The sequence below is a fragment of the Mobula hypostoma genome, chromosome 18 (assembly GCF_963921235.1).
Source record: "Mobula hypostoma chromosome 18, sMobHyp1.1, whole genome shotgun sequence".
Classification (NCBI taxonomy): domain Eukaryota; kingdom Metazoa; phylum Chordata; class Chondrichthyes; order Myliobatiformes; family Myliobatidae; genus Mobula; species Mobula hypostoma.
In genome coordinates this window covers 27765245-27792836 of record NC_086114.1, presented here as the reverse complement: position 1 = coordinate 27792836, position 27592 = coordinate 27765245, and the positions used below count along the sequence as shown (strand labels likewise).

General features: G+C 40.8%; 1 protein-coding gene across 4 annotated transcripts in view; it reads left to right on the top strand.

Moving 5' to 3' along the window:
* The window catches only part of usp54a (ubiquitin specific peptidase 54a), a 144199-nt gene that overhangs the window by 95523 nt on the left and 21084 nt on the right, over nucleotides 1–27592 (top strand). For all 4 annotated transcript variants that reach the window (XM_063070633.1, XM_063070634.1, XM_063070637.1 and 1 more), the window contains exons 8-14: nucleotides 1218–1364; nucleotides 7018–7167; nucleotides 10100–10265; nucleotides 13076–13246; nucleotides 15685–15792; nucleotides 15955–16648; nucleotides 17026–17159. In XM_063070633.1, the coding sequence (XP_062926703.1) occupies nucleotides 1218–1364; nucleotides 7018–7167; nucleotides 10100–10265; nucleotides 13076–13246; nucleotides 15685–15792; nucleotides 15955–16648; nucleotides 17026–17159 (1570 nt within the window). The remainder of the gene's footprint in view (nucleotides 1–1217; nucleotides 1365–7017; nucleotides 7168–10099; nucleotides 10266–13075; nucleotides 13247–15684; nucleotides 15793–15954; nucleotides 16649–17025; nucleotides 17160–27592) is intronic.

The window sequence follows — 27592 nt, the reverse complement described above, 5'->3', positions numbered from 1 at the left end:
GTATCCCTTGCAGGTTGAGCATTTCTGTAGTATATCACAGTGAAATAAACCTAATATTTTAATTCACAACAGTAACCTGATCTGGTAGAAGTTGTAAAATCAGATATTAAATTTTTCAGGCTGAAAATTGGGAATTCTTTATTTTTCTGGTAAATTACAGTGAAGGATTGAAATGTAGAAAATGTTCAATGTGTAAGTCTTGGCCTTTTGTACACTGCTTGAATTGCCACCTAACTAAACTTCTGAGACATATAACATTTGGGTGGCTTTTATAACTTGTGTACACAAGTCCAGGATGTTATTAAGTGCAGCAAGCAAAGTGTCTTTGCAGACAAATAAATTTATGTTGAAAAGTTTAAAAACTGCGGATGCAAGGCATCTGAAGTAAAAGCAGAACTTAAATTCATAGTCTGTTTCAATGCATAATTTTTGATTTTGTTATAATTATGTAAGTGTTTTTAAGTATTAAATGAGAAAAATGCTAGGAATCACTATTGTAATTGCACAAAGAGTTTCAGAATACTGATCTTTTGTTTATGTAGTTTACTGTAGCTTATTGTTATTTAATCTGATTATGATGTTTTATGTTTCTTCAACCTTTACGATGAAACACCAATGGAATTTCTAGAAGGAGATTGGAAGCAAGTTTGGCAGGCTGACTATTTTCTGAACTTCTCCCCCACCCTAATCAGGGAACCAATCTCATTTACTGCATCAGTAGACTTGGCAGATTAATGTTGAACTTGACATTTTATTTATTTCATAACTCAGTTCTTCATTAAACTGTGGGGAGTACATTTTTTCTTACTCTCCTGCAGCTCGGCAAAGGGATTATGTGTTACAATATTTATATTATATACTTCTAGTAGAGCAGTACTTCACTATCTTTAGTTGCCCTAATCTAAAACGAATGGGTGTGCAGATGGAAAACCTAAAATGATCATTCTTCTTTCACTCTGTTCCCCTTTCTTCCCTGTTCGTTATCATACATTTTTGATTGATGTAATTGGGAACTGGCCAAATTGTTGCAGTGAACTTGGCTGCTGACTACACTTACACTGCACCCGTTAGAGTATAATCAGGTGCTATGTGTTGTGCATGTTAAACTTTCATCTAAGGTTATAATCTCTATTTGAGCTGCCATTTCTTGGTGGTTTTGTTCATAACTTGAAAAGAACATTGTTAACAAATAATTAAGCTCTTTATTTTCTTCATAGAGCAACTGTGGCGAGAAGATTAGAATCCGCAAGGTATTGATGAACTCTCCGGAGATAATCACCATTGGCCTGGTCTGGGACTCAGATCATTCTGATCTTGCTGAAGATGTCATTCATAGTTTAGGGACTTGCCTCAAACTTGGAGATGTAAGACAATTACTGTTGTTATTACTGGATATAAATGAAATGTAATACTTTTGACTTAAATACTTCGTAAAATAAAGTGAAAACCCTTCAAACTAGATTTTTTTTGATAGTAGATGCTTCAAAAAAGGGAGACTCCAACTTAGCAGTGATCACTTTTTTTTACATGTTGTGAAGAAAGTTTTCGCAGAGAAATGCTGAGGATTAGGATGAGTGCACCCAATCAAAAAGAATCAATGTAGATAGAGATAAATTGGTCATGTTTAACTTGAGAATTTCTTAAGACCTGTCACAGGATAGTTTAGAGAACATCTAAAGATACTGTAAACTTTCAAAAGCACTTGAAGGTCCAAGAGATTATCACAAATAAAGAGTCAATGAATTAGACATAACTGTGTGGACTGATAATTGGTTTGGAGGTGAGATACAAAGATTTTAGAAAAGAAAGAATATTTTCTCTCTGGATGTGACAAATAGCATTGCCTAGATATCTGTTTTCGAGTCTCAACTTCTTGCATGCGTATTTATGACATGAGTGAAAGAATAGAAAAGAAGTTGTGTATTCGTATGCGCAGATGAGTTTAAGAGAATCATTGGGCTTGTATGGATGGAAGATAAAATTGCAAGGGCATAATCTAGTTTAGTGAATGTAATTTCAGTGTGGAGAAATGTGAGGATTTAAAAGAACGTTTTGTTAATGGGGTTTATTTCTCTGGACTACCAGTAATTCTAGTAACAAGACTGTATAGATCTGTATGGAGACTTTAAAAAATGGGTAAAGCAGAGAATCTATTTGCTTCATAAGTTATTTGCTGAAACTCACTATACCACACTTGTAAAGCATTGTGCACTGTGAGTTGGTGTGTGATTTAGGACCAACTAAAGGTAAAATTTCAGCTCACGTGGAAAGAGTTGGAATAGTGAAATTCACTGCTTATGCTTATACTTTGAAATTTATTTGAAGGTTGCATCCATAAATGTTTCATACTTTTTATCAAATTTCAATTCAATATTTGAAAGAAAGAATAATTATATTCAGGATTATCTTAGCAAATAGTTGTGAAGCTTTGTTCTTACCATTGCATTTGTGTCATATATGTATGTGACATATTGAACTGTAAGTTTGGAAATGCATTAGACTTTGTAAGTTGTAGCCATATTCTGGAATATTAAATTAAATGACAAATTAACAAAATAACTTGCCAGTCACATCAATAGTTTAACTACCCCATTTTTGTTGTCACCTTGTTATTCTTGTGTGTATTGGACTTGCATCTGCTCCAATTTGCCCACTGGCTCAACAGGTCCACGGCAAATGCCATTTCATTGGCGCTTCACTCAACCCTGGAACATTTGGGCAGAAAAGGAGCATACTTCAGAACGTTCATTACCAACTACAGCTTGGCATTCAATACTAAAATCCCTTCAAAACTAATCAAGACGTTGGTCTCAATACTTCCTTGTGCAGTTGGATCCTCAATTTCCTTACTCGCACACCCCAGTCAGTTTGGATTGACAACAATATCTCCTCCACAATCTCCATCAGCACAGGTGCACTACAAGGCTGTGTGCTTAGCCCTGTGCTCTATGTACTTTACACTTATGACTGTGTGGCTAAGAACAGTTCCAATGCCTTATTTAAGTTTGCTGATGACACCATTGTCAGAGCCTGAATCACAGGTGGTGATAAATCAGCATATAGGAGGAAGATTGAAAATCTGCCAAAGTGGTGCCACAACAACAACTTTTTACTCAATGTTAGCAAGACCAAGGAGCTGATTATTGACTCCAGGAGGAGGAAACTAGATGTCCTCTTTGAGGGATCAGAGGTGGAGATGGTCAGCAACTTTAAACCTCGGTGTTATCATTTCAGAGGACCTGTCCTGGGCTTAGCACCTAGGGCAATTATGATGAAAACACGGCAGCACCTCTACTTCCTTAGAAAGTTGCGAAGATTCGTCATGACATCTAAAACTTTAACAAACTTCTGTAGATGTGTAGTGGAGAGTATATTGACTGGCTGCAAGACAGCCTGGTATGGAAACACCAGTGCTCTTGAATAGAAAATCCTACAAAAAGTAGTGGATACCCCCCCCCCCCCCCAGCCATCACAGGCAAAGTTCACCCAAACTTTGAGCATATCCACATGGGACTGTTATCACAGGAACACAGCATCCATCTTCACAGTCCCCCACCATCTAGGTCATGCTGTCTTCTCGCTGCAGGCGTCAGGAAGAAGGAGGAGCCTCGGGACTCTCACCATCATTTCAGGAACAGTTATAGCCCTTCAACTATCAGGATCTGGAACCAAAGGGGATAACCTCATTCAACTTCACTTGCTCCATCACTGAACTGTTCCCACAACCTATGGACTCGCTTTTAAATATTCTTCATCTCGTGTTCTCAGTATTTAGTGCTTATTTTTTGTTATAATTATTTCTTTTTTTCCTTTATGTATTTGCAGTTTGTCACCCTTTGTACACTGGTTGTCTGCCCTTTTGCTGTAGTCTTTTGTTGACGCTTTTATGTTATTGGATCAAGAAAATGAATCTCAGGGTTGTGTGTGGTGACATATATGTACTTGGATGTTTTCCACAGGCCTCTGTCAGCGATCTCATTCAAAAATAACAAAGCAGAAATGCTTATCAAAGGTACAATTTAATGTCAGAGAAATGTATGCAATATACACCCTGAAATGCTTTTTCTTCGCAACCATCCATGAACGGCAATCAAATGTCAGAACCCCAAAGTCCCCCCCTCCTACGCGTAAGGGGTAGCAAGTAACAATCCCCCCCCTCCCCCACTGGCAAAGAAAAGAGCATCAGCACCAGCCACCGAGCACTCAAGCGTCAGCAAAGCAACAGCAAAGACATAGACTTGCAGTTACCCCAAAGACCTGGCATTTCACCCTGTATTTGACATACCACAGGTTCTCTCTCTCCCTAATAAGGGAGAAAGTGGTGTCTCTGGTTTCCCAGCGAGCGGGGAGACATAACGAACAACTCACTGGTTTACGATGTTAAAAGTCCACCACGTCGCTTTTTTTGAGCTCTATACCCAAAAATCTGGGCACACAACCGCAGATATTCCGACTCCGGCAACAATACACGGGTCTCGATCCGCCCGTCTCCAGAGCCCCGAGATCCTAGGCTTCCAAATCCAAGCTGGACTCTTAGGCCGAGCCCTTGGCATGCCGAACAACAATGGCCGGTTATGAAACCCCAAGAGCGGGTCCCATTCCCGCAAAGAACTGTAGTCAGTGTGTAATTCCAGGTCAGGGTCTTCAAAAGAACCCTGAAAGGGGAAAATAAAGATATTAAAGATGGAAATAGAGCTGTTTCCGAAGATGCAAGCAAAGGAGTCGCCGTTCAGTGCCATCATCACTCTGATCCGCTTCTGAATAAGTCAATTATCAGTGAATTATGTGGAGGTCTGTGTACTAAGTGATCCTTACGCTCTTGGATTTGCTGTAAAATCATATTACACCAGGTCTATAGTTATAATGTTACTAATGTTGGTCCAGATGCATCATCATTTTGCTCTTAAACAGTTAACCTGGTTTAAATTTATGATCCCTGATTCCATACCTTGAATGCATATATTTATGTTTTTATAATTCATTCATTAATGGTTGATACCCTACAAATCCATAAGACCATAAAATGATAAGACATATGAGCAGATTGGACCATTCAGCCCCAAGTCTGCTCCACCATTCCATCATGGCTGATTTACTTCTGCCTTCTCTCTGTACTATTTGGGAACCTTAAAAACTTCACTTTAAATATGCCCAATGGCCTAGCCTCCATAGCCATCTGTGGCAATGAAATTCGCAGATTCACCACCCTCTGGCTGAAGAAGTTCCTCTTCATTTCTGTTCAAATTTCAAGTTCAAAGTAAATTTATTATCAACGTATGTATGGTACTGTGCAAAAATCTTAGGCACATGTTTTTAGCTAGGATGCCTAAGAGTTTTCACAGCACTGTATTTGTCAGTGCGGAGCAGACGGTGAGTTTGTAAATCTAGTGGGAGCAAAGGATGTTGGGAATGGCGAGGGTGGAGCGCCATGGGAGGGGTGTGGGACAGATGACAGACAAGGAGTGCCAGGGTGAGGGTAGTGCAGGTGCGGACACATCCAGCCCTGAGACACCAGGCAAGGTCATTTGGCTCTAAACAATTGGTTTATTGATCATTACAGTATGTTTCTCTGGTGCTTCCTGCTTCCTGCTTCCTGCTCCCTGCTCCCTTCCCACTTTCAGTCCACAATAGAGACCCATGTCAGAATCAGGTTAATATCACTCACATTTGTCATGAAATTTGTTTTTTGCAGCAGCAGCGCAGTGCAATACGTAACATTACTACAGTACTGTGCAAAAGTTTTCAGAACCCTAGCCATATATATATATATATATATATGTGCCTAAGACTTTTGCGCAGTACTGTATACAGTAAGATTCGTCTTCTTGCAGGCAACCACAAAACAATGAAACGCAATCGACCCCATTTAAAAAAACGCACACAACAAAGACAGTCAAGCACCCAATGCGCAAAAAGGAACAGATTGTGCAAACAATAAAAAAGTGTACAAATAACACACAGAACATTAACTACCAAATCCCTGAAAGTGAATCTACAGCCATGGATCTTTATCTACTTCAGTGCTGAGGTGGGTGAAGTGGCTCCAGGAGCCAGATGGCTGCAGGCCACAGCTGCAGAGTCAGTTCAATGCTGAAGCAAGCCTCGACAAACTTATATAGATGTGTATTGAAGAGTATATTTACTGGCTGCGTCATAGCCTGGTATGGAAACACAAATGCCCTTGAATAGAAAATCCTACAGAAACTAGTGGATATGGCCCAATCCAATACGGTAAAGCTCACCCTATCACTGAGCACATCTACATGAAGTGGTGTCACAGGAAAGCAGCATCCATCGTATTATTATTATTATTATTGTATTTGCACAGTTTGTTGCCTTTTGCACACTGATTGAATGCCCAAATCAGAGTGATCTTTCATTGATACTATTATGGTTAGTATTCTGTTATGTATTTATTGAGTATGCCTACAAGAAAATGAATCTCATGGTTGTATATGGTGACACATATGTATTTTGATAATAAATTTACTTTTGAGTTTTGATCTTTGAACTTTTAAACTTTGTAGAGTAGCGATCTGTAGTAGTTTGTCACTTTCCCATGGCTTTGATACCTTGATCAAACCACACAAATGGTAAAGAGACCTCCTATTCTGAGGCTGTACCTCTGGTCTCAGACTCTCACACTGTAGGAAACATCCTATCCATGTCCATTCTATCTCAGCCTTTCAATATCTTGCAAAATGTTCATAAACTTAGTTGTCTGTCATATATCCTGGATTTAGTCAAGATCACATCTGGAGTAAATCTTCGGGTATACGGTACTGTGTGGCCCCATCAAGGACTTTGGCTTGCATGTAAAACTGCCTAATTTGTTTGATTCCAAAATAGTTTAATCAATATTTGTAGTGTTCACTTGCTGATAAAATTTTGTTTTCTTAAAAACAACCAGATATTAACTTGCATGGGTTAGAAATCTCTCGCATTGCAAAACAACAATTAGTTTAAAAACAGCCTGTCACAATTCCAAGCTCCAATGGATATCCTTTTATTTTACAGCTCTTCTATCGAGTGACAGATGACAAAGCTAAGCATACAGAGCTCTATTTGGTTGGAATGGTGTGTTACTATGGTAAACATTACTCCACCTTCTTTCTTCAAACAAAGATTCGCAAGTGGATGTATTTTGATGATGCTCATGTGAAAGAGGTTTGTTTTCTTTTCCTGAAATATTACATTTGTTACTGTAATCTAGTCAAAGATTTATTCTTATTACTGGCCTCGAGGTAGACAATTAACAGCACATGATTAATTTTGACAGCACACACAAAATGCTGGAGGAACTCAGCAGATCAGGCAGCATCTAGGGAAATTAATAAGCAGTCCATATTTTGGGCTGAGACCCTTCATCAGGACTGGAACGGAAGGAGGAAGATGCCAGAATAAGAAGGTTGGGGGAGGGAATGGAGGACACTCTTGAAGTTGTTAGGTGAAGCAAGGCATGTAAGAAGCTGGGAGGTGATAAGTAGATAAAGTATAGAGTAAACTTGAGAGTGGCCTCATCATGGCAGGAGAGATGGCTATCAACCAACATGTTGGAATGGGCACAGGGATAGAAATTAAAATAGTTGGGGAAATCCTGGTTTTTGTGGATTAAATGGTAGTGCTTGACAGAGCAGTGTCCCCGCAGGTCTCACCAATGTTGAGGCTACATTGGCACGACCCCATCAGATCTGCAGGTGAAGTGTGCCTTATCTGGAAGGACTGTTTGGGGCCCTAAGTGGAGGTGAGGGCTCTCGATCTCCTCAACAACTTTCAATTCCCTGGCCCAGATCGCCTCATGATAAGTCCTGATACACTTCCAGCCCCCATCAAGAAGGCCGTAAAGCTTTCAGCTTCTTTCTTGACAACAGACCTGATTGCGTTGGTGCTGCTTCATGCACCCATGATGAGCTCATCAATTTCATCAACTTTGCCTCCAACTTCCGCTCTGCCCTTAAATTAATTTGATCCATTCCTGACACCTCCCTCTCCTTTTTTGATCTGTGTCTCCTTCTCTATAGAGGACAAACTGTCCACCGATATCATTTATAAACCTACCGATTCCCACAGCTATCTTGACTATACCTCTTCCCCCATCTGCTGAAAAGCACCATTCCCTTTTCTCAGTTCCTCCACAGCATCTGTTCCCAGGATAAGGCTTTCCTTTGCAAGATATTAGAGGTGTCCTCCTCTCAAAGAACAGGGTTTCCCTTCCTTCACTATTGATGCTGCGCTCACCTGCAACTCCTCTGTTTCCCAGACATTTGTGCTCACCCCATCTTCTCGCTGACTTAACAGGGATAGAGTTCCTATTGTCCTCACCTACCATCCCATAAGACATAAGAAATAGGAGCAGGAGTAGGCTATCTGGCATGTCAAGCCTGGCTTCGCCATTCAATAAGATCATGGCTGATCTGGCCATGGACTCATCTCCACTGACCTGCCTTTTCTCCATAATCCTTAATTCCCCTGTGCAAAAATTTATCCAACCTTGTCTTAAATATATTTATTGAGGTAGCCTCCACTGCTTCTACTAAATCTAACACATTCTACTCAGCAATTTCCGTCATCTTCAACAGGACCCTAACAACGCACACATCTTTACCTCTGTGATTCTCTTGTCCATTCATCCCACCCCTCTAATCCCCCTCCTGGCATTTATCACTGCATGCAGCATAAGTGCTACACCTGCCATTTCATCCTTTCCCTCACCTCCAAGCTGTCCTTCCTGGTGAGGCAACACTTCACTTGTGAATCTGTTGGGGTTGTCTACTGTATCCGGTGCTTCCTATACAGCCTCCGCTACATTGTTGAGACCTGACTTAAATTGAGGGGTTGTTTTGTTGAGCATTTCTGCTCCATCTGTGAAAAGCAAGATTTCCCAGTGGTCAATCATTTTAATTCCTATCCCCATTGCCATTCTAACATGTCAGTCCATGGCCATGATGAGGCCAATCTCCATCCGGAGGGGCAGCAACTCGTGTACTGTCTATGCAATCTTCTCCCCCTTTTCCTTCTCCTTCCCTATTCTTCTATTTCCCATTCTGACCTCTCACCTCTTCTCATCTGCCTATCACCTTCCCGTGGTTCCCCTCCTTCTTCGCTTTCTCTCATGGTCCACTCTCCTCTCCTATCAGAGTCTGTCTTTTCCAGTCTTTTACTTTTTCAACTTATCACACTCCCCCCCCCCCCAGTTCTTACTTCCTCCACCCTCCCCCTCCCACCTAACTTTACCTATCACCTTCTAGCTTATCCTCCTTCTCCTTCCCCCACCACCTTTTTCTGGCATTTTCCCCCTTTCTTTCCAGAACTGAAGAAGTGTCTCGGCCCGAAACATCAACTGTTTTTTCATTTCCATAGATGCTGCCAGACCTGCTAATTTCCTCCAGCATTTTATTTTGTGTGTGTTGCTTTGGACTTCCAGCATCTGCAGAATCTTGTGTGTTTAATTTTGTCAGCCTTTTCTTTAGCTGTTCACTGCTCAGCCTGCTTCCTCCATACTTGGTTTAGAATGGTGTTTAAACTGAGTTTTCTGGCAGTCATATCAGAATAAATGTTTCTTGGAAGGAACTTTCTCAGATTCTGAAACTCTTTCTCTTTCAAGAGAATGCAGTTTTAAAAGATGGGAGATGTTAGAAAAGCACTTCTGTGAACAAAAGCTTTCAGTTCTGAGCCACATCTCAAAAGTTGAGGTATACAGTGTTATCCAAGTTTGCCTGTAACAATGCAGCCTTTGTTAGCAGTCTTTGCATTCTCCACTTCATTGCTACATTGAGTTCCAAACTAAGATTGCCAAACAGGGAAAGTGCTGCTTCCTGCTGTCCTTCATTAAAGATCTCTCTCTCAGAATCCTGATCTCAGTACAATCAGCTGAATGTATTCTATTGCTACTGTTGCAGTGTTAAACAACTTTAGTTTCCTTACCACACTTAGCTACAAGTAAGTTAGAATGTTACAAGGCTCAGCACAACTTACAATTTCTGAAGGCCATGTTTATAAATTATTTGAATTGAGAAACAATTGAAAACTTGAACTGCTGATGATGCAGTGGAAATTGCACAGTAATAACCAGTGTTGTAATTAAACATTTTCAATTTAGATTGGACCCAAGTGGAAGGACGTTGTGACCAGATGCATTAAGAGCCACTATCAGCCATTACTACTTCTGTATGCAGATCCAAGAGGCACTCCTGTGTCTGCACAGGAGCTATCCATAGCGGATCCCCATCAGTACAGCCGAACCTGTTATGACAGTGAAGATTCGGGTAAATATGATTTTTATATTCATAGCTTGATTTAAAGTATCTCATTTTGACTGTAGTCAAAATTTAAAGTCTTGATTTTAATTATAAACATATTGAGGAAAGAGACTGAGTATCTTATTTTGCCTATGATTTGAGAAACTTCATTTTTTTTTCTTAAATATTTTTGGCATTCTTTCCCCATGTACGCCAGTTCTATACAATGTTCCTTCTAGATAAACAGTCCGTGACACTCTGGCAGATTGCTGCCATCATTTTAGATGTTTGTGTTTTAAGACAAAAATCAGGAATGAAAGCCATTTACTTCTTTATGAGGTTGCTCCTGTTTCAAAAGAACATCAAATATTGGAACACGTGAAGGCCCTCTGGCCCATTGAGACTACTGCACTGTTCAATAACTTCACGGCTAATATAGTCATGGACTTGCCTCCACCTACCTGCCTTTTCCCCAAAAGCTTAATTGCTCTGTTACGCAAAAATTTATCTAACTGTGTCTTAAATATATATAACTAGCTAGCCTCTACTGCTTCCTTGGACAGCAAATTCCACAGATTAGCTACTCTCTGCGAAAAGCAATTGCCCCTCATTTGCCCTAAGTATATTCCCCTGAATCTTTCTGCAGTGTTCCCTAGTTTCAGTCCCACTTATAGGTCGAAACAACTTACCTGCCTCTATTTTATCTATCCCTTTCGTAATGTTATATGTTTGTATAAGATGACCTCTCATCCTTCTGAATCCCAGTAAGTATAGTTCCAGGCTGCTCAATCTCTCCTCATTGTTTTACCTCATATCCAGAATCAACCTGGTGTACCTTCCCTGCTCTGCCTCCAAAGCCAGTATTTATTTCCTTAAGTAAGAAGATCAGAATTGCATGGAGTACTCCAGGTGTGGGCTCACTAGTACCCTGTATGGTGGCAACATAAATTCAGTCCCTTTTGCAATGAATGCCAAAATTTTATTTGCCTTCTTGGTAATCTGTCGCACTGCAAACTAGCTTTTTGTGATTCATGGACAAGCATTCCCAAGTCCCTCTGCACAACTGTATGCTGCAATCTCTCCCCATTTAACTAATAAAATATAATCTGATCTTGTACTTTACCTTCCAAAATGGATGACTTTGCATTTACCAACTTTATTCTCCAACTGCCAGAGCCTTGACCACTCACTTAACCTATCTATATTTCTCTGCAGGCTCTCTGCATCTTCTGCCCAGTTTGCTTTTACTCTCAGTTTAGTGTCATCAGCAAGCTTAGATATGCTATATCCCGGTCTCCTTTTTAAAATTGTTAATGTATATCATGAACAGTTGCAAGCCCTGCACCATTCTCTGCAGCACTCTGCTCATCATTGATTGCCAACCAGGAAAATACCCATTTATTCCAATTCTCTGTCATCTATTGGTTAACCGATCCTTTGTCCATGCTTATACATTAACCCACCTCCATGCATTGTTACCTTATGGATAAGTCTTTTATGTTGCACTTTATCAAAATTGAAGTATACAACATCCTTCTGTTCCCCTCTATCCATTGCACTCATTATATCCTCAAAGAACTCTAGTAAGTTTGTCAAACAGGACCTGCCCTTCATGAAACCATGCTGCGGTGGTTGTCTCATAAGCTAACTGGCCTATAGTTACGCAAACACAAGGAAATCTTCAGATGCTGGAAATTCAAGCAACGCACATCAATGTTGCTGGTGAACGCAGCAGGCCAGGCAGCATCTCTAGGAAGAGGTACAGTTGATGTTTCAGGCCGAGACCCTTCGTCAGGACTAACTGAAAGAAGAGCTAGAAAGAGATTTGAAAGTGGGGGGGGAGGGGAGATCCGAAGTGATAGGAGAAGACAGGAGGGGGAGGGATGGAGCCAAGAGCTGGACAGTTGATTGGCAAAAGGGATATGAGAGGATCATGGGACAGGAGGCCTAGGGAGAAAGAAAAGGGGGAGGGGGGGAAAACCCAGAGGATGGGCAAGGGGTATAGTGAAAGGGACAGAGGAAGAAAAAGGAGAGAGAGAAAAAGAAAATGAATGTGTGTATATAAATAAATAACGGATGGGGTACGAGGGGGAGGTGGGGCATTAGCAGAAGTTTGAGAAGTCAATGTTCATGATGGCAAAAGTGCCTCTTCCTGATGTCCCCACTGTCACAGATGCCAAAAACCTTTTAAGTTACTTTCCAGTGCACTGGAGAATTGCCATAGGTATGGAAAAGGCCCAAGTTGTGCTAAAATTCTTTGCTCCAGAATCCACTCCAATACATCTGTGATACTAGCTCCAATATGTTTGCTTTCGGAAATTGTCCAGTAGAAGCCAATTACCATCCAATTATCAACCAAGTTTGTGGGAATAGAGCAACAGTTGGCCAATTTCTGTTATCACAAATATTTTCTGATTTAACAGCTACTTGCCTGAACCTTTCACTCTATCTCACCACTTATTTTACCCGACCTGCTGAGTATTTTCCAGGCTTTTCTGTTTTTATTGTCATGGATATTTATATATAGAGGATTTAGTTAAAAATTTTGGCTTCCCATTTTTTCTTAATTAACTGGAAAATGTGGCCTTGTCAGATTTATGGTTTCATAGCAATTTCTCTTGAAAGTTGCTGAATTTGAAAATCTTGTGTCCATTATATTTTGTCTCATAGACAGTTTGCTGATGTAAAATTTTTTAAAAAAACATGTTTCTTCTGTACTCTTATATGGTATGTGTCTTTACCACAATAATACTTATTTGGATGGCAAGCTTAATTGCTCAGAAAATATTAAATGTCTGGAGTGTCTTGCAGATTTGTTTTTTTATTTTTTTTAATAGGAAGAGAGCCATCTATATCCAGTGACAGCAGAACTGATTCTTCTAATGAGAGCTACCATTACAAGCACAGTCATCATGAGTCTGTGGTCAGCCATTTCTCCTCTGATTCACAGGGTACAGTGATTTACAACATGGAGAATGATACAGCTTCTCAAAGCAGTAGGGATACAGGTACTATAAATTCTAAAATGATGGGTGTCTCTCAGAAAAGAAAATCTCTGGTGTGGCAGAGCCTGGCAAAATGAAGTGAATGAAGACATTCATTTTCAGAAGGGAAGTTTTGCAATTGATGCAGCAAGTTGTAACAAAATCTGGAAAAAAACATTGCTTGTTCATTTTTGACCCCATATATGAGCCCTTAATTTAGGGAATGGGATTTTTTCTCAAAACATGATAAAATAAATTTCTTGATCTTTTAATTAAAAAGGTGTCACAGTGCCATGTCTGGTAGAGCTGCTGCAGCAACATAGGTTCGATGCTGACCTCTGGTGATGTCTGTGTGGAGTTTGTGTATTCTCCTCGTAACCGCATAGGTTTGCCCTGGGTACCCCAGTTTCTTCCCACATCCTAAAAACATGCAAATTGCTATGTTAAACAGACGCTGTAAATTTTCTCTAGCTTATAGACAAGAAGTAGAATCTAAGGGGAAATTGATGGGAAAATGGGAAAAATAGTTTATTGGGGATAGTAGCTACAAATGGGATGATTCTGTGATCTTCCATAAACCTAAGGGGCTCAGTTGCTTTCCTCTGTTTCAAACCTAATATGGAAAGTTGTTGCTGGGTCTTGGGTACAGCAGCAAATGTGGGTTCTTGGCATAGAATATTGAGGCCTTCACCTCAAATGAAAAATGAAGTTTCTCAAAATACTTAGTGTCAATGAAGTGGTTGTCATGGTTGTTGCCTGTTTTGCACCTAGCTGCACTAAGAGATTTCATTGTTGCCTCCTTGGATCATTGTGTTGATGTGTAGGCATTTTTGATACTTGACCAGACAACATGGCAGTTCAGCAAATCTGTTGACTCCTAATCAGGTTTCAGCTAATCTAAAATGCTAATGCTTCAGTTAATAGGGGATGTGATTGGACAAGCAACAGAAATCTTGCCAATGTTTTATGCTTTCAGCTCCATCTTGTTAGCTGAAATTTAGTAATACCTCTAGTTCTTCATATTTGTTTTTCCTCTGAAAAGTTCTGAGAAGTAAATTAATTGCGCTAATTTCAGTAAAGAGTAGGCATGCAAAATGGATGAACAGAAAACCCCAAGTATTTCTAAATGCTGAAAGCCATCTGCAATGCCACCAAAGCAAAAATTAAGCAATGTGTGCAGTGTAATGTAAAACTAATGAATAGTTGCCAAGCCACAGTAGCAGATAATCGGGAAATGAAGCTGAGGTTTTGGGGAAAATTATAAAACATGAAACAGAGTTGGAAGGATGGAGTAAAAGGAATCTTGGAGGTGGAAATTGGTGGTCTTACTGAATGTGAAGATATTAGATAGGAAAATTGAATGGCATATTGTAGTGTATTGACCTATTTCGAGAACAAAGTGCTGAAGTCAGCAGGAAAGGTATAGATGAAGCAAATTGGGGCTGAGGATAGTGAAGTGGGGAAGTGTTGCAGAGTTATTAGGATAAATAGTCATGAGCAGTCCATGAGCAGGAAGGAATGCAAATCTAAAGGTATGGGAGCAAATGTGAGAAGTTGCACCTTATTGAACAATAAAAGGAAAAAGCATTAGAAAGGAAATGTAATAGCCCTGTAGTTGGATTAAAAAGATGATTGGAGGAACTGACATAAATACAAAGAAAGATTAGAATTTTAGAGTCATAGAGTACTACAGCACGGATGTAGGTACTTTGTTTCATCTAGTCCATGCTGAACTAACTTCTGTGGCATTTGTACTTAATTTCATTACGTGTGGAAAATTGAATTATCCTTTTAAAATTAAAACATTGACACATACAAAGTTTTACTTTAGAAGTAATTTTGCTTTCAGGAAAGTAATATTGGGATTTATTCTTTCCACTGGTGAAAGGGCACAAGCAATATAAAGACAAAGGATAGGAACGGAGTGTTAAAACAAAAATGTTTATGCTGAGTGCTACTTTATGTTTGGGATTTTGAAAATAGCTCAATTATATAAGTGACCTCATAGTGTGAAAATATTACTTAGTACAGGGAGGGAAGCTAGATGCAGGATTGCAATGATGAGGTTATTGACTGTTGAATAATTGCAGTCAGAGACAAGCCATTGCTTGATAATAACTGGTGTTAATACCATGAATCATAGGTAACATCATAAAGTCTTGGCACCACTGTGTCAGCCAGTCAGTTAAAGACAGCCTGGGCTGAGAAAAAAACTGTCTATTCCAGCTTTCCATTGTGGGTACAAGATCTGTGAATAGAAGTAAACACTCAGTAACAGAGTTTTATTTTTATAATAGGTCTGTAGCAAACCTACCTTTTTGGAAACTCGACGACTTTGAATTCCCCATTTACTTGGCACTGCCATATCATAAATTTAATTAATTTTATCTTAAGAAATTGATATTTTGACCCAGGACATCTTACAGACAGTCATTCTAACCAACGACCTCCTTTCAAAAAAGGGATTTCTGTGGATAGAAGACGGAGTTCTAGTCGACCTAGGCGTCCTGACAATCGAGGGAAACCAGAGAAGTCAGATGAGATACCCATCTGTGGTTATCACAGTGAAGGTGAGGAAGGAAATCTACAGTATCTAGAGCTTATTGCAGCAATAACATGAACTTGGAAGTGCAAAATTGGTGTGGGTGTGGCTGTGCATGCTCTTGAATAATGAAGTTACAGCCCTTGTGCGTGCTTTCTAGTCTTTTTGTCTTTCATGTCCAATACTGTAGGTGAAACATTGAAAGAAAAACAAGCCCCAAGAACTGGACCAAAACCAGCTACTAGTCGATTAAAAGACTTCAGAGAAACTGTGAGCAATATTATTCATAACCGACCTTTGCATAATCAAGACCAGTGTAATAATAAACCCACTCCAGCAAAAGCAGCAGACTCTGTAGATAATGCCAACTTGAGAATGTCAAGTGGACGTTCAAAAGACTGGGAAATGGAGACTACCAACTGTGAATCCAAGTCAAGCTCATCGAGCAGATCCAAAACCTACCTGTGGAAACCTAAACGTGAGGTTCTTAATATTGACAGTATCTTCACAAAAGAGAGAAAAAAGGCAGGCTCTAACACACAGATGCCTGTAATGTCAGAAGAGAGCTTTAAAGACTCTAATCACAATAAGACCGAAAGTTCAGTAGGAGTTGGAAGTGCTCCTTTAACATTAGATAATACAAGAAATGAAGGAAAAGACATGCTGATCAATAATAATGACAGATATGAGAAAGCTGGGTGTCCAGGTAAAGGTATGCAACAAGTTGAGTCCCAAAGTTTGGGAGAAAATGAACGTTTCATTCAGAGAATGGAATCTGGCTATGAGAGCAGTGATCGCAACAGTAACAGTCCAGTAAGCTTGGATGCTACGCTTCCTGATGGGGCCCCAGGAGGAGTACACAATTCCAGTGTCAATTCTTTCAGGTAAGTTGTCAGTTTACTTAACATTTCTTGCTCAAGTTAATGAGATCTTGTCTGTCAGAAACACAAATTCAGGAACTACCTTCATTTGGCAAAATATTTTGTGCTAGCAGTCATCAACAGTTTTAGTGTATTTTCTCAAGTATCATTATTTTTAATTGAGAGATTAAAATAAAATCTAGTAAGCTGTCACCAGGTATTGGATGTGAATATGCTGCTCTCCTTTTCTTATCAGTAGTTTGTCCTTGCTATAGAAACATCTGAATTTATTTCTTTTTCACTTTTATCAATGTAGAAGTTGATATGCTTTGGTCATTTGCGAACTCTTGTGCTTCAGAGTAAATGTTGATTTTTCTGTTTCTTTGGTCTTTTATTTGAAGGGAATCTAGTGCTAAGAAAGCAGTTGTTTCTGGTCCTTCATGGAAAACTGTTCCCAAGTCCAAGAGCAGCAGTGCCTTACAACAAGAATCATCTGCAGCTGCCAAAAGCTGGGTGAATTTGCAGCAAATTTCCAGTAAGAAAACTTACAACATATTATTATAATGCAGAATGTTTTCCTTTAGATCTTTGATAATTATATTAAAAGTGTGCTAGATTTCATTTGCATATAATATAAAATAACCATAGCACTATCACTCTGGATACTTTGACACAAAAAAAATTATTTAATGCATTAATTGTTTTGAAAGTGCACACAGCCCGGTTAAAATTGTTCCAGACAGACTCAGTATCACTATATTAGTAAGATAACTTTACAAGGAAGCTATAATTACAATGAAAAGGTATGTATGTAAATGTCTTCTCTGGGTTGTTTGGCACTTTTAGTAGTGGATAAGTTAATGCATTTGCTAGGCATTGCAAATTCATTGATGAGACTTACTCATTTCATCACCAGTTTAGTGTCTAACAGACAAGGGTTTTAATACTTCAATAAAAGAGTGCAATTTTCTTTCCTAAATGACCTTCAATCAAGTTGTATTTTAAGATCTCATTGGTGTATAATATGCCTTTGGAAATCTACATGAACCTCACTCAGTAAATGAAGAATTGCTAATAAGTAAAACAGATTGCTATAATCAATTCATAGCATCTCTCAGCAGAGAATTTTAACATGTAACTCCATAGTCAGTTCATTTACACATCAAACTAGGATGACTCAGTTTCACTCAGTGGAGCTTTTGCATCAAGACATCTTTGCAAGTAAAGGACTGCGACTTCAGAGGTGGCAATTAACTCTGGATCTGTTGATGACATTGCAGTGTGTTATTAATCACAACTAACCAATGGGTTACTGACAACCGAGTGATGCCTTGTACATGTTAAATGCCAATCTTTAAACTAATTAAAATGCAGCTTTGGCTTGCTTCATAGAGACAAACTGATGTTTGACTGGAGCATTGCTGTTTACAGTAGATTACTGGGTTACCATATTTGCTGTCAGTACTGAGCACTGTTGGATCTGATATATAGTTTAGAGTAGTGTGCCATCTTGATAAATGTATGAACTTCAACTCAAATATATGGTTCTCTTTTTGAGTTGGTCCAACAGTTCCTCACTCCCATAGTAAGCATTTTCACGTAGGTTGTCTTGTTATGAGTATCTTAGTACTGCTACCCTTATTTTCTTGTAATAAGAAAATAAGGGTAGCCACACAATTTTTATTTAGTATAAGAGGGAGATGGAAGTTCTGACCCAAATTTATTCTGAACTTCTGTCAGTATTCAGCTGACCTTGTAGTTAACAACTGTTTCTGCAACCCTCACTTTTATGGCAGCAAGTGATATTGAGTCTTTTTGTAAAAGTATTGCAATGGACTTGCGAAAACTATAGATACTCATGATCGGTAGCTGCCATGGATTGGGTTCAGAAGGCACCTTGAACATCCTGTAACAAGTTATTAAGGGCTGCTAACTTTGAGCTGGGGGACAGCAATTACTCTGTGATCTCCTCCTCCAGAGTAAAAAGGAAAAAGACATCTTAGAAACATAGAAACATAGAAAATAAGTGTAGGAGTAGACCATTCAGCCCTTCGAGCCTGCACCGCCATTCAGTATGATCATGGCTGATCATCCAACTCAGATCCCTGTACCTGCCTTCTCTCCATACCCCCTGAAACCTTTAGCCACAAGGGCCATATCTAACTCCCTCTTAAATATAGCCAATGAACTGGCCTCAACTGTTTCCTGTGGCAGAGAATTCAACAGATTCACCACTCTCTGTGTGAAGAAGTTTTTCCTCATCTCGGTCCTAAAAGGCTTCCCCTTTATCCTCAAACTGTGACCCCTCGTTCTGGACTTCCCAACATCGGGAACAATCTTCCTGCATCTAGCCTGTCCAATCCCTTTAGAATTTTATACGTTTCAATAAGATCTCCCCTCAATCTTCTAAATTCCAGAGAGTATAAGCCTAGTCGATCCAGCCTTTCATCATATGAAAGTCCTGCCATCCCAAGAATCAATCTGGTGAACCTTCTTTGTATTCCCTCTATGGCAAGAATGTCTTTCCTCAGATTAGGGGACCAAAACTGCACACAATACTCCAGGTGTGGTCTCACCAAGGCCTTGTACAACTGCAGTAGTACCTCCCTGCTCCTGTACTCAAATCCTCTTGCTATGAATGCCAGCATACCATTCGCCTTTTTCACCACCTGCTGTACCTGCATGCCCACTTTCAATGATTGGTGTATAATGACACCCAGGTCTCGTTGCACCTCCCCTTTTCCTAATCGACCACCATTCAGACAATAATCTGTTTTCCTGTTTTGGTCACCAGAGTGGATAACCTCATATTTATCCACATTAAATTGCATCTGTCATGAATTTGCCCACTCACCTAACCTATCCAAGTCACCCTGCATCCTCTTAGCATCCTCCTCACTGCTAACACTACCGCCCAGCTTCGTGTCGTCTGCAAACTTGGAGATGCTGCATTTAATTCTCTCGTCTAAGTCATTAATATATATTGTAAACAACTGGGGTCCCAGCACTGAGCCTTGCGGTACCCCACTAGTCACTTGCCTGCCATTCTGAAAAGGTTCCGTTTGTTCCCACTCTTTGCTTCCTGTCTGCCGACCAATTCTCTATCCACATCAATACCTAACCCCCAATACCGTGTGCTTTAAGTTTGCACACTAATCACCTGTGTGGGACCTCGTCAAAAGCCTTTTGAAAACCCAAATATACCACATCCACTGGTTCTCCCCTATCCACTCTACTAGTTACATCCTCAAAAAATTCTATGAGATTCGTCAGATATGATTTTCCTTTCACAATTCCATGCTGACTTTGTCCGATGTTTTCACCGCTTTCCAAATGTGCTGTTATCACATCTTTGATAACTGACTCTAGCATTTTCCCCACCACCGATGTTAGGCTAACCAGTCTATAATTCCCCGGTTTCTCTCTCCCTCCTTTTTTAAAAAGCGGGGTTACATTAGCCACCCTCCAATCCTCAGGAACTAGTCCAGAATCTAAAGAGTTTTGAAAAATTATCACTAATGCATCCACTATTTCTTGGGCTACTTCCTTAAGCACTCTGGGATGCAGACCACCTGGCCCTGGGGATTTATCTGCCTTTAATCCTTTCAATTTACCTAACATCACTTCCCTACTAACATGCATTTCCCTCAGTTCCTTCATCTCACTAGACCCTCTGTCCTCTACTATTTCCGGAAGATTATTTATGTCCTCCTTAGTGAAGACAGAACCAAAGTAGTTATTCAATTGGTCTGCCATGTCCTTGTTCCCCATGATCAATTCACCTGTTTCTGACTGTAAGGGACCTACATTTGTCTTAACCAATCTTTTTCTCTTCACGTATCTACAAAGTCAGTTTTTATGTTCCCTGCCAGTTTTCTCTCATAATCGTTTTTCCCTTTCCTAATTAAGCCCTTTGTCCTCCTCTGCTGGACTCTGAATTTCTCCCAGTCCTCAGGTGAGCTGCTTTTTCTGGCTAATTTATATGTTTCTTCTTTAGAATTGATACTATCCCTAATTTCCCTTGTCAGCCACGGGTGCAGTACCTTCCCTGGTTTATTCTTTTGCCAAACTGGGATGAACAATTGTTGTAGTTCATCCATGCGATTTTTAAATGCTTGCCATTGCATATCCACCGTCAACCCTTTAAGTATCATTTGCCAGTTTGTCTTAGCTAATTCACGTCTCATACCTTCAAAGTTACCCTTCTTTGAGTTCAGAACCTTTGTTTCTGAATTAACTATGTCACTGTCCATCTTAATGAAGAATTCCACCATTTTGTGGTCACTCTTACCCAAGGGGCCTCTCACGACAAGGTTGCTAATTAACCCTTCCTCATTGCTCAATACCCAGTCTAGTATGGCCTGCTCTCTAGTTGGTTCCTCAACATGTTGGTTCAGAAAACCATCCTGCGTACATTCCAAGAAATCCTCTTCCTCAGCACCCTTACCAATTTGGTTCACCCAACCTATATATAGATTGAAGTCACCCATTATAACTGCTGTTCCTTTATTGCACGCAGTTCTAATTTCCTGTTTAATGCCATCCCCAACCTCACTACTACTGTTAGGTGGCCTATACACAACTCCCAACAGCGTTTTCTGCCCCTTAGTGTTATGCAGCTCTACCCATATCGGTTCCACATCTTCCCGGCCAATGTCCTTCCTTTCTATTGTGTTAATCTCCTCTCTAACCAGCAATGCTACCCCACCTCCTTTTCTTTCATGTCTATCCCTCCTGAATATTGAATATCCCTGAACGTTGAGCTCCCATCCTTGGTCACCCTGGAGCCATGTCTCTGTGATCCCAACTCTGTCATATTCATTAATGACAATCTGCCCTTTTAATTCAACCACCTTGTTACGAATGCTCCTTGCATTGACACACACAAAGCCTTCAGGCTTGCTTTTACAACACCCTTAGCCCTAATACAATTATGTTGAAAAGTGGCCCTTTTCGATTTTGCCCTGGATTTGCCAGCCTGCCACTTTTACTTTTCACCTTACTACTTTTTCCTTCTACCCTCATTTTACACCCCTCTGTCTCTTTGCACTTGTTCCCATCCCTGTTGTGAACTAACTTCCGCTCTCCTAGTCTCTTTAATTTGATTCCCATCCCCCAACCATTCCAGTTTAAAGTCACCTCAGTAGCTCTAGCAAATCTCCCCGCCAGGATATTGGTCCCCCTAGGATTCAAGTGTAACCCGTCCTTTTTGTACAGGTCACACCTGTGCCAAAAGAAATCCCAATGATCCAAAAGCTTGAATCCCTGCCCCCTGCTCCAATCCCTCAGCCACGCATTTATCCTCCACCTCATTGCATTCCTACTCTCACTGTCGCGTAGCACAGGCAGTAATCCCGAGATTACTACCTTTGCAGTCCTTTTTCTCAATCCTTCCTAACTCCCTATATTATCTTTTCAGGACCTCTCCCCTTTTCCTACCTATGTCGTTGGTACCTATATGTACCACAACCTCTGGCTCCTCACCCTCCCACTTCAGGATATCTGGGACGCGATTAGAAATATCCCGGACCCTGGCACCAGGGAGGCAAACTACCATCTGGGTCTCCGGACTGCGTCCACAGAATCGCCTATCTGACCCCCTTGCTATCGAGTCCCCTATTACTACTGCCCTCCTGTTCCTTTCCCTACCCTTCTGAGCTACAAGACCGGACTCTGTGCCGGAGGCACGGCCACTGTCGCTTCCCCCAGGTAAGCTGTCCCCCCCGAACAGTACTCAAACAGGAGTACCTGTTGTCAGGGGGTACAGCCACTGGGGTACTCTCCATTACCTGACTCTTCCTCTTCCCCCTCCTAGCCGTGACCCACTTGTCTGCCTTCCATGGCCCCGGTGTGATCACCTGCCTGTAACTCCTCTCTATCAACTCCTCACTCTCCCTGACAAGACGAAGGTCATCGAGCTGCAGCTCCAGTTCCCTAACGCGGTCCCTTAGGAGCTGAATCTCAGCGCACCTGGCGCAGATGTGGACGTCTGGGAGGCCTGGAGAGTCCAGGACCTCCCACATCCGGCACCGAGAACAACAAGCTGCCCTCACACTCATACTTCCCCTCTCCTCAAATAACAACAAAAAATGAATACCAAACCCTCTTCGCCTTGCCTGTTTCCGCCTAAGCCCGTTGAGCTGAAACCCTTAAGCCTTGACTCTGCCCCGACTCACTCCGCAGCCCGCCAACTACGCTGCCCACTGTATAAGGCTCTGTTCTTTTTAAATCTTCGTGCTTCACTGCTTGACGTCACACGCCTGCGCAGTCCCGCCTCTCTGAACACCGATGGAAAAAAAACCCCGAAAAATTCAAAAATCTTGATTATTACGTCCATGTTTCAGTTTATTAGAACCATAAATTCTCTGTTTTAACTGCTAAGTGGCTGAAGGATTCCTGTGGAAAGATGTGGTCAAATGATCCAGAGAGAGCTGCCCACTGAAATAAATCAATCTCTGTTTATGTGACAACCAACTGTTGCTACCTATGAGTACGTTAAGCAGCTCCTTGTCACAGATATTCTGCAAGAATCAAAAATCAATGACTTTCCATTTGATACTGTAGGCTAGAAAGATGTGTACATGTCACTTATTCAGCTGACACGGTTTCTATGTTCTTAACTTAATTTGTACAATTTATCCTGGTGCCAGGAAACTGCCTGTTTAGATTCTAGCTCCCAAATTTAACTTTAGTTTGATTTCCAGATTGCGGGAAGGTATGTATATTGAACTGCTGTACGTAAGATCAACAGAACAATCAGTTTTAATGGAGCTGCTCTGACACAGTGGTGTTTCAGCTGCTGTCCATCCAATATTGTTGCTGCTCACTGCTCATTTGGCCCTCCTTTAACTTTGTGATGTTCCTGATTAAGACGGTGTTTTTTTGTGTTCTATTAGCAATTTGTTTTCACAAGGTTATATAATTAATATTTGACCATAATAATAATGACCAATTAATCTTTTTATAAAAATTAGACCATAAGACATAGGAGCAGAATTAAGCCATTCAGCCCATCAAGTATGTTCCACCATTCCATCATGGCTAATTAATTATCTTTCTCAACCCCATCCTCCTGTCTTCTCCCTGTAACCTTTGATATTCTGACTAATTAAGAACCATCATCTTCCAGTTAAAAATATTCCCATTGACTTAGCCGCCACGACTATCAGTGTTAATGAATTTCACAGATTCACTACGTCCTGGCTAAAGTAATTCATCCTCATCTCTGTTTGAAATGGGCATCCCTCTGTTTTGAGACTGTGCCATCCTAGTCTCACACACTATAGGAAACATGCACTCCACATCCACTCTTTCTATGCCTTTCACTATTTGACAGGTTTCAATGAGATCCTCCTTCATTCTTTTAAATTCCCAAAGAATACAGGCCCAGAGCCATTGAACACTCCTCCTATACTAACCCTTTCACTGCTAGTCATTTGCATAATCTCTTCTGAACACTCTCTAATACCAGCACATCTTTTCTTAGATAAGCAGCCTAAAACCGTTCACAGTACTTCACATGCAGTCTGACCAATGCCTTATAAAGCCTCAGTATTACATTCTTACTGTTATGTTGTAAGTGGCCTATCAGCGGCTATAACCAGAGCACCAATCGTGAGTTAGATAGCATGGAAGGTTCAGGCATGAAACGGAGACACTGCCTAGCTGAGCAGTCATCAAAAGAGCGGTCATCGACGAAGAACAACAACAAACAGAAAGCAACAAATACTGGACTGGAAGTGTATTTGAATGCACACAGCATAAACAATAAAATTGACAGTCTTCAAATTCAGCTACAGATTGGCAAGTATGATGTTGTGGCCATCTCTGAAACTTGGATAAAGGATGGTTGCCATTGGGAGTTGAATAGATAGATAGATAGATATACTTTATTAATCCCAAGGGAAATTTGGTTTCGTTACAGCCGCACCAACCAAGAATAGAGCGTAAATATAGCAATACAAAAAACCCCAACAATCAAACAACAAAATGCAAACTATGCCAGATGGAAAATAAGTCCAGGACCAGTCTATTGGCTCAGGGTGTCTGACCCTCCATGGGAGGAGCTGCACGTTCGATGGCCACAGGCAGGAACGACCTCCCGTGCCACCAAGTGTTGTATCACGGTGGAATGTGGCCGAAGTTCAACAGTAAAAAGTTCAATAGCCAGTCTGTAAACAAGTTCCTCGATCGTAATATACCCCGGATTGCACTATCCATTGTTAACCAGATCAGTAAGCACAAAACTCCTTTATGCTTACCACTGTCGGTGCATTTCCGGTCAGCCAGAACGGTATTACCCACCGACCTCCTCTTCTCCAAAAGTCTCTGTTGTCTCGACCCGGTCCTCTTTCCTTGGCTTTGTGATCCCCCTCTGCATCCTCTGTGTGTTTTCCTCTGGATTTCAGCAGGAGTGTCTGCCGCTCTGTTCGCTAAGCCGGCCGGTATTTGCTGGTCTGTGGAATACACAATGCGACCTTGCTTCTGTCCCACGTGTCGGGATGTAACCATTTCCAGCGCTAAAGAAAACCCAAATAAAACACTCTCTACCAGCATATAAGAGAGGGTGCAGCTTCGACGTTACCGTGAGAAAAAAAAACAAAAATAACGTAAATTAAAAAGTAAGAAGAAGAAAGTAAAAGAATAGATTGGAACGGCTGTACCAGGCTGCATGCACGACCGGCGCATGCGCATCCAAGGATATACGGTGTATCGGAAAGATAGGTTAGTAGGCGGAGAGGGTGGTGTGGCCCTGTGTATAAGAAATAATATTAAATCATTAGAAAGGGATGACATAGGGTCAAAAGGTGTAGAGTCTCTATGGGTTGAGTTAAGAAATGGCAAGAGTAAAAGGACCCTAATGGCAGATGTATACAGGCCTCCAAACAAAGGCTGGGAAGTGGATTACAAATTACAACAGGAGATAGAAAAAGTGTGTCAGAAGGGCAATGTCATGATAATCGTTGGGGATTTTAACATGAAAGTGGATTGGGAAAACCAGGCCAGTACTGGACCTCAAGAGAGAGAATTTGTAGAATGTCTAAGGGATGGCTTTTTAGAACAGCTTGTTGTTGAGCCCCCTAGGGGATCAGCTGTGCTGGATTGGGTGTTGTGCAATGATCTGGAGGTGATAAGAGAGCTTAAGGTTAAGGAACCCTTAGGGAACAGTGATCACAATGTGATCGACTTCTCTTTGAAATTTGAGGAGAAACTAAATTACAATGTGTCGGTATTTCAGTGGAATAAAGGAAATTACAATGGCATGAGAGGGGAACAGGCTAAGGTTGACTGGAAAGAGACACTAGCAGGAAGGACAGCAGAGCAGCAATGGCTGGAGTTTCAGCGAGAAATGAGGGATGTGCAAGACAGATATATTCCAAATAAGAAATTTTCGAATGGAAGAAGGACACTACCGTGGCTGACAATTGAAGTCAGAGCCAAAGTAAAAGCAAAAGAGAGGGCATACTAGGAAGCCAAATCTAGTAGGAAGATAGAGGATTGGGAAGCTTTTAAAAACTTGTAGAAGGAAACTAAGAAGGTCATTAGGAAGGAAAAGATGAATTACGGGAGGAAGCTGGTGACTAATATCAAAGAAGATACTAAAAGCTTTTTTAAGTATATAAAGGGTAAAAGAGTAGATATAGGACCAATAGAAAATGCTGCTGGAGATATTGTAATGAGAGACGCAGAGATGGCAGAAGAACTGAATGCTTATTTTGCATCAGTCTTCACAGTGGAAGACATCTGCAGTGTACTGGACATTCAAGAATGTCAGGGAAGTGAAGTATGTGCAGTGAAAGTTACAACTGAGAAGGTGCTCAGGAAGCTTAATAGTCTTGAGGGTAGATAAAACTGGACCTGATGGAATTCACCCTCAGGTTCTGTAGGAAGTACCTGGAGAGATTGCAAAGGCATTAACAATGATCTTTCAAGAATCGATAGATTCTGGGATTATACCGGATGACTGGACGATTGCAAATGTTACTCCGCTATTTAAGAAGGGTGGGAGGCAGCAGAAAGGAAACTATAGACCTGTTAGCCTGACATCAGTGGTTGGAAAGTTGTTGGAATTCTTTGTTAGAGATGAGATTATAGAATACCTGGAGGCACATGACAAGATAGGTCAAAGCCAGCATGATTTCCTGAAAGGAAAATCCTGCCTGACTATCCTACTGCAATTTTTTGAGGAAATTACAAGCAGGGTAGACAAAGGTGATGCAGTAGATGTAGTGTACTTGGATTTTCAGAAGGCCTTTGACAAGGTGCTGCACATGAGGCTGCTCAGTAAGATAAAAGTCTGTGGAATTACAGGGGAGTTACTAGCATGGATGGAACACTGGCTGATTGGCAGAAAACAGAGTGGAAATAAAGGGATCCTATTCTGGCTTGCTGCCTGTTACCAGTGGAGTTCCACGGGGTTGATGTTGGGACCGCTGCTTTTTACGATGTATGTCAATGATTTGGACTATGGGATTAATGGATTTGTGGCTAAATTTGCCAATGATATAAAAATAGGTGGAGGAGCAGGTAGTGTTGAGGAAACAGAAAGCCTGTAGAGAGAGTTAGATAGTTTAGGGGAATGGGCAAAGAAGTGGCAAATGAAATACAGTGTTGGAAAGTGTATGGTCATGCATTTTGGTGGAAGAAATAAACAGGCAGACTATTTTGATGGGGAGAGAATTCAAAATGCAGAGAGTCAAAGGGACCTGGGAGTCCTTGTGCAAGATACCCTAAAGGTTAACCTTCAGATTGAATCGGTACTGAAGAAGGCGAATGCAATGTCGGCATTCATTTCTAGAGGTGTAGAATATAAGAGCAGGGATGTGATGTTGAGGTTCTATAAGACACTAATGAGACCACACTTGGAGTATTGCGTGCCGATTTGGGCTCCTTATTTTAGAAAGGATATACCGACATTGGAGAAGGTTCAGAGTAGATTCACGAGAATAATTCCGGGGATGAAAGGGT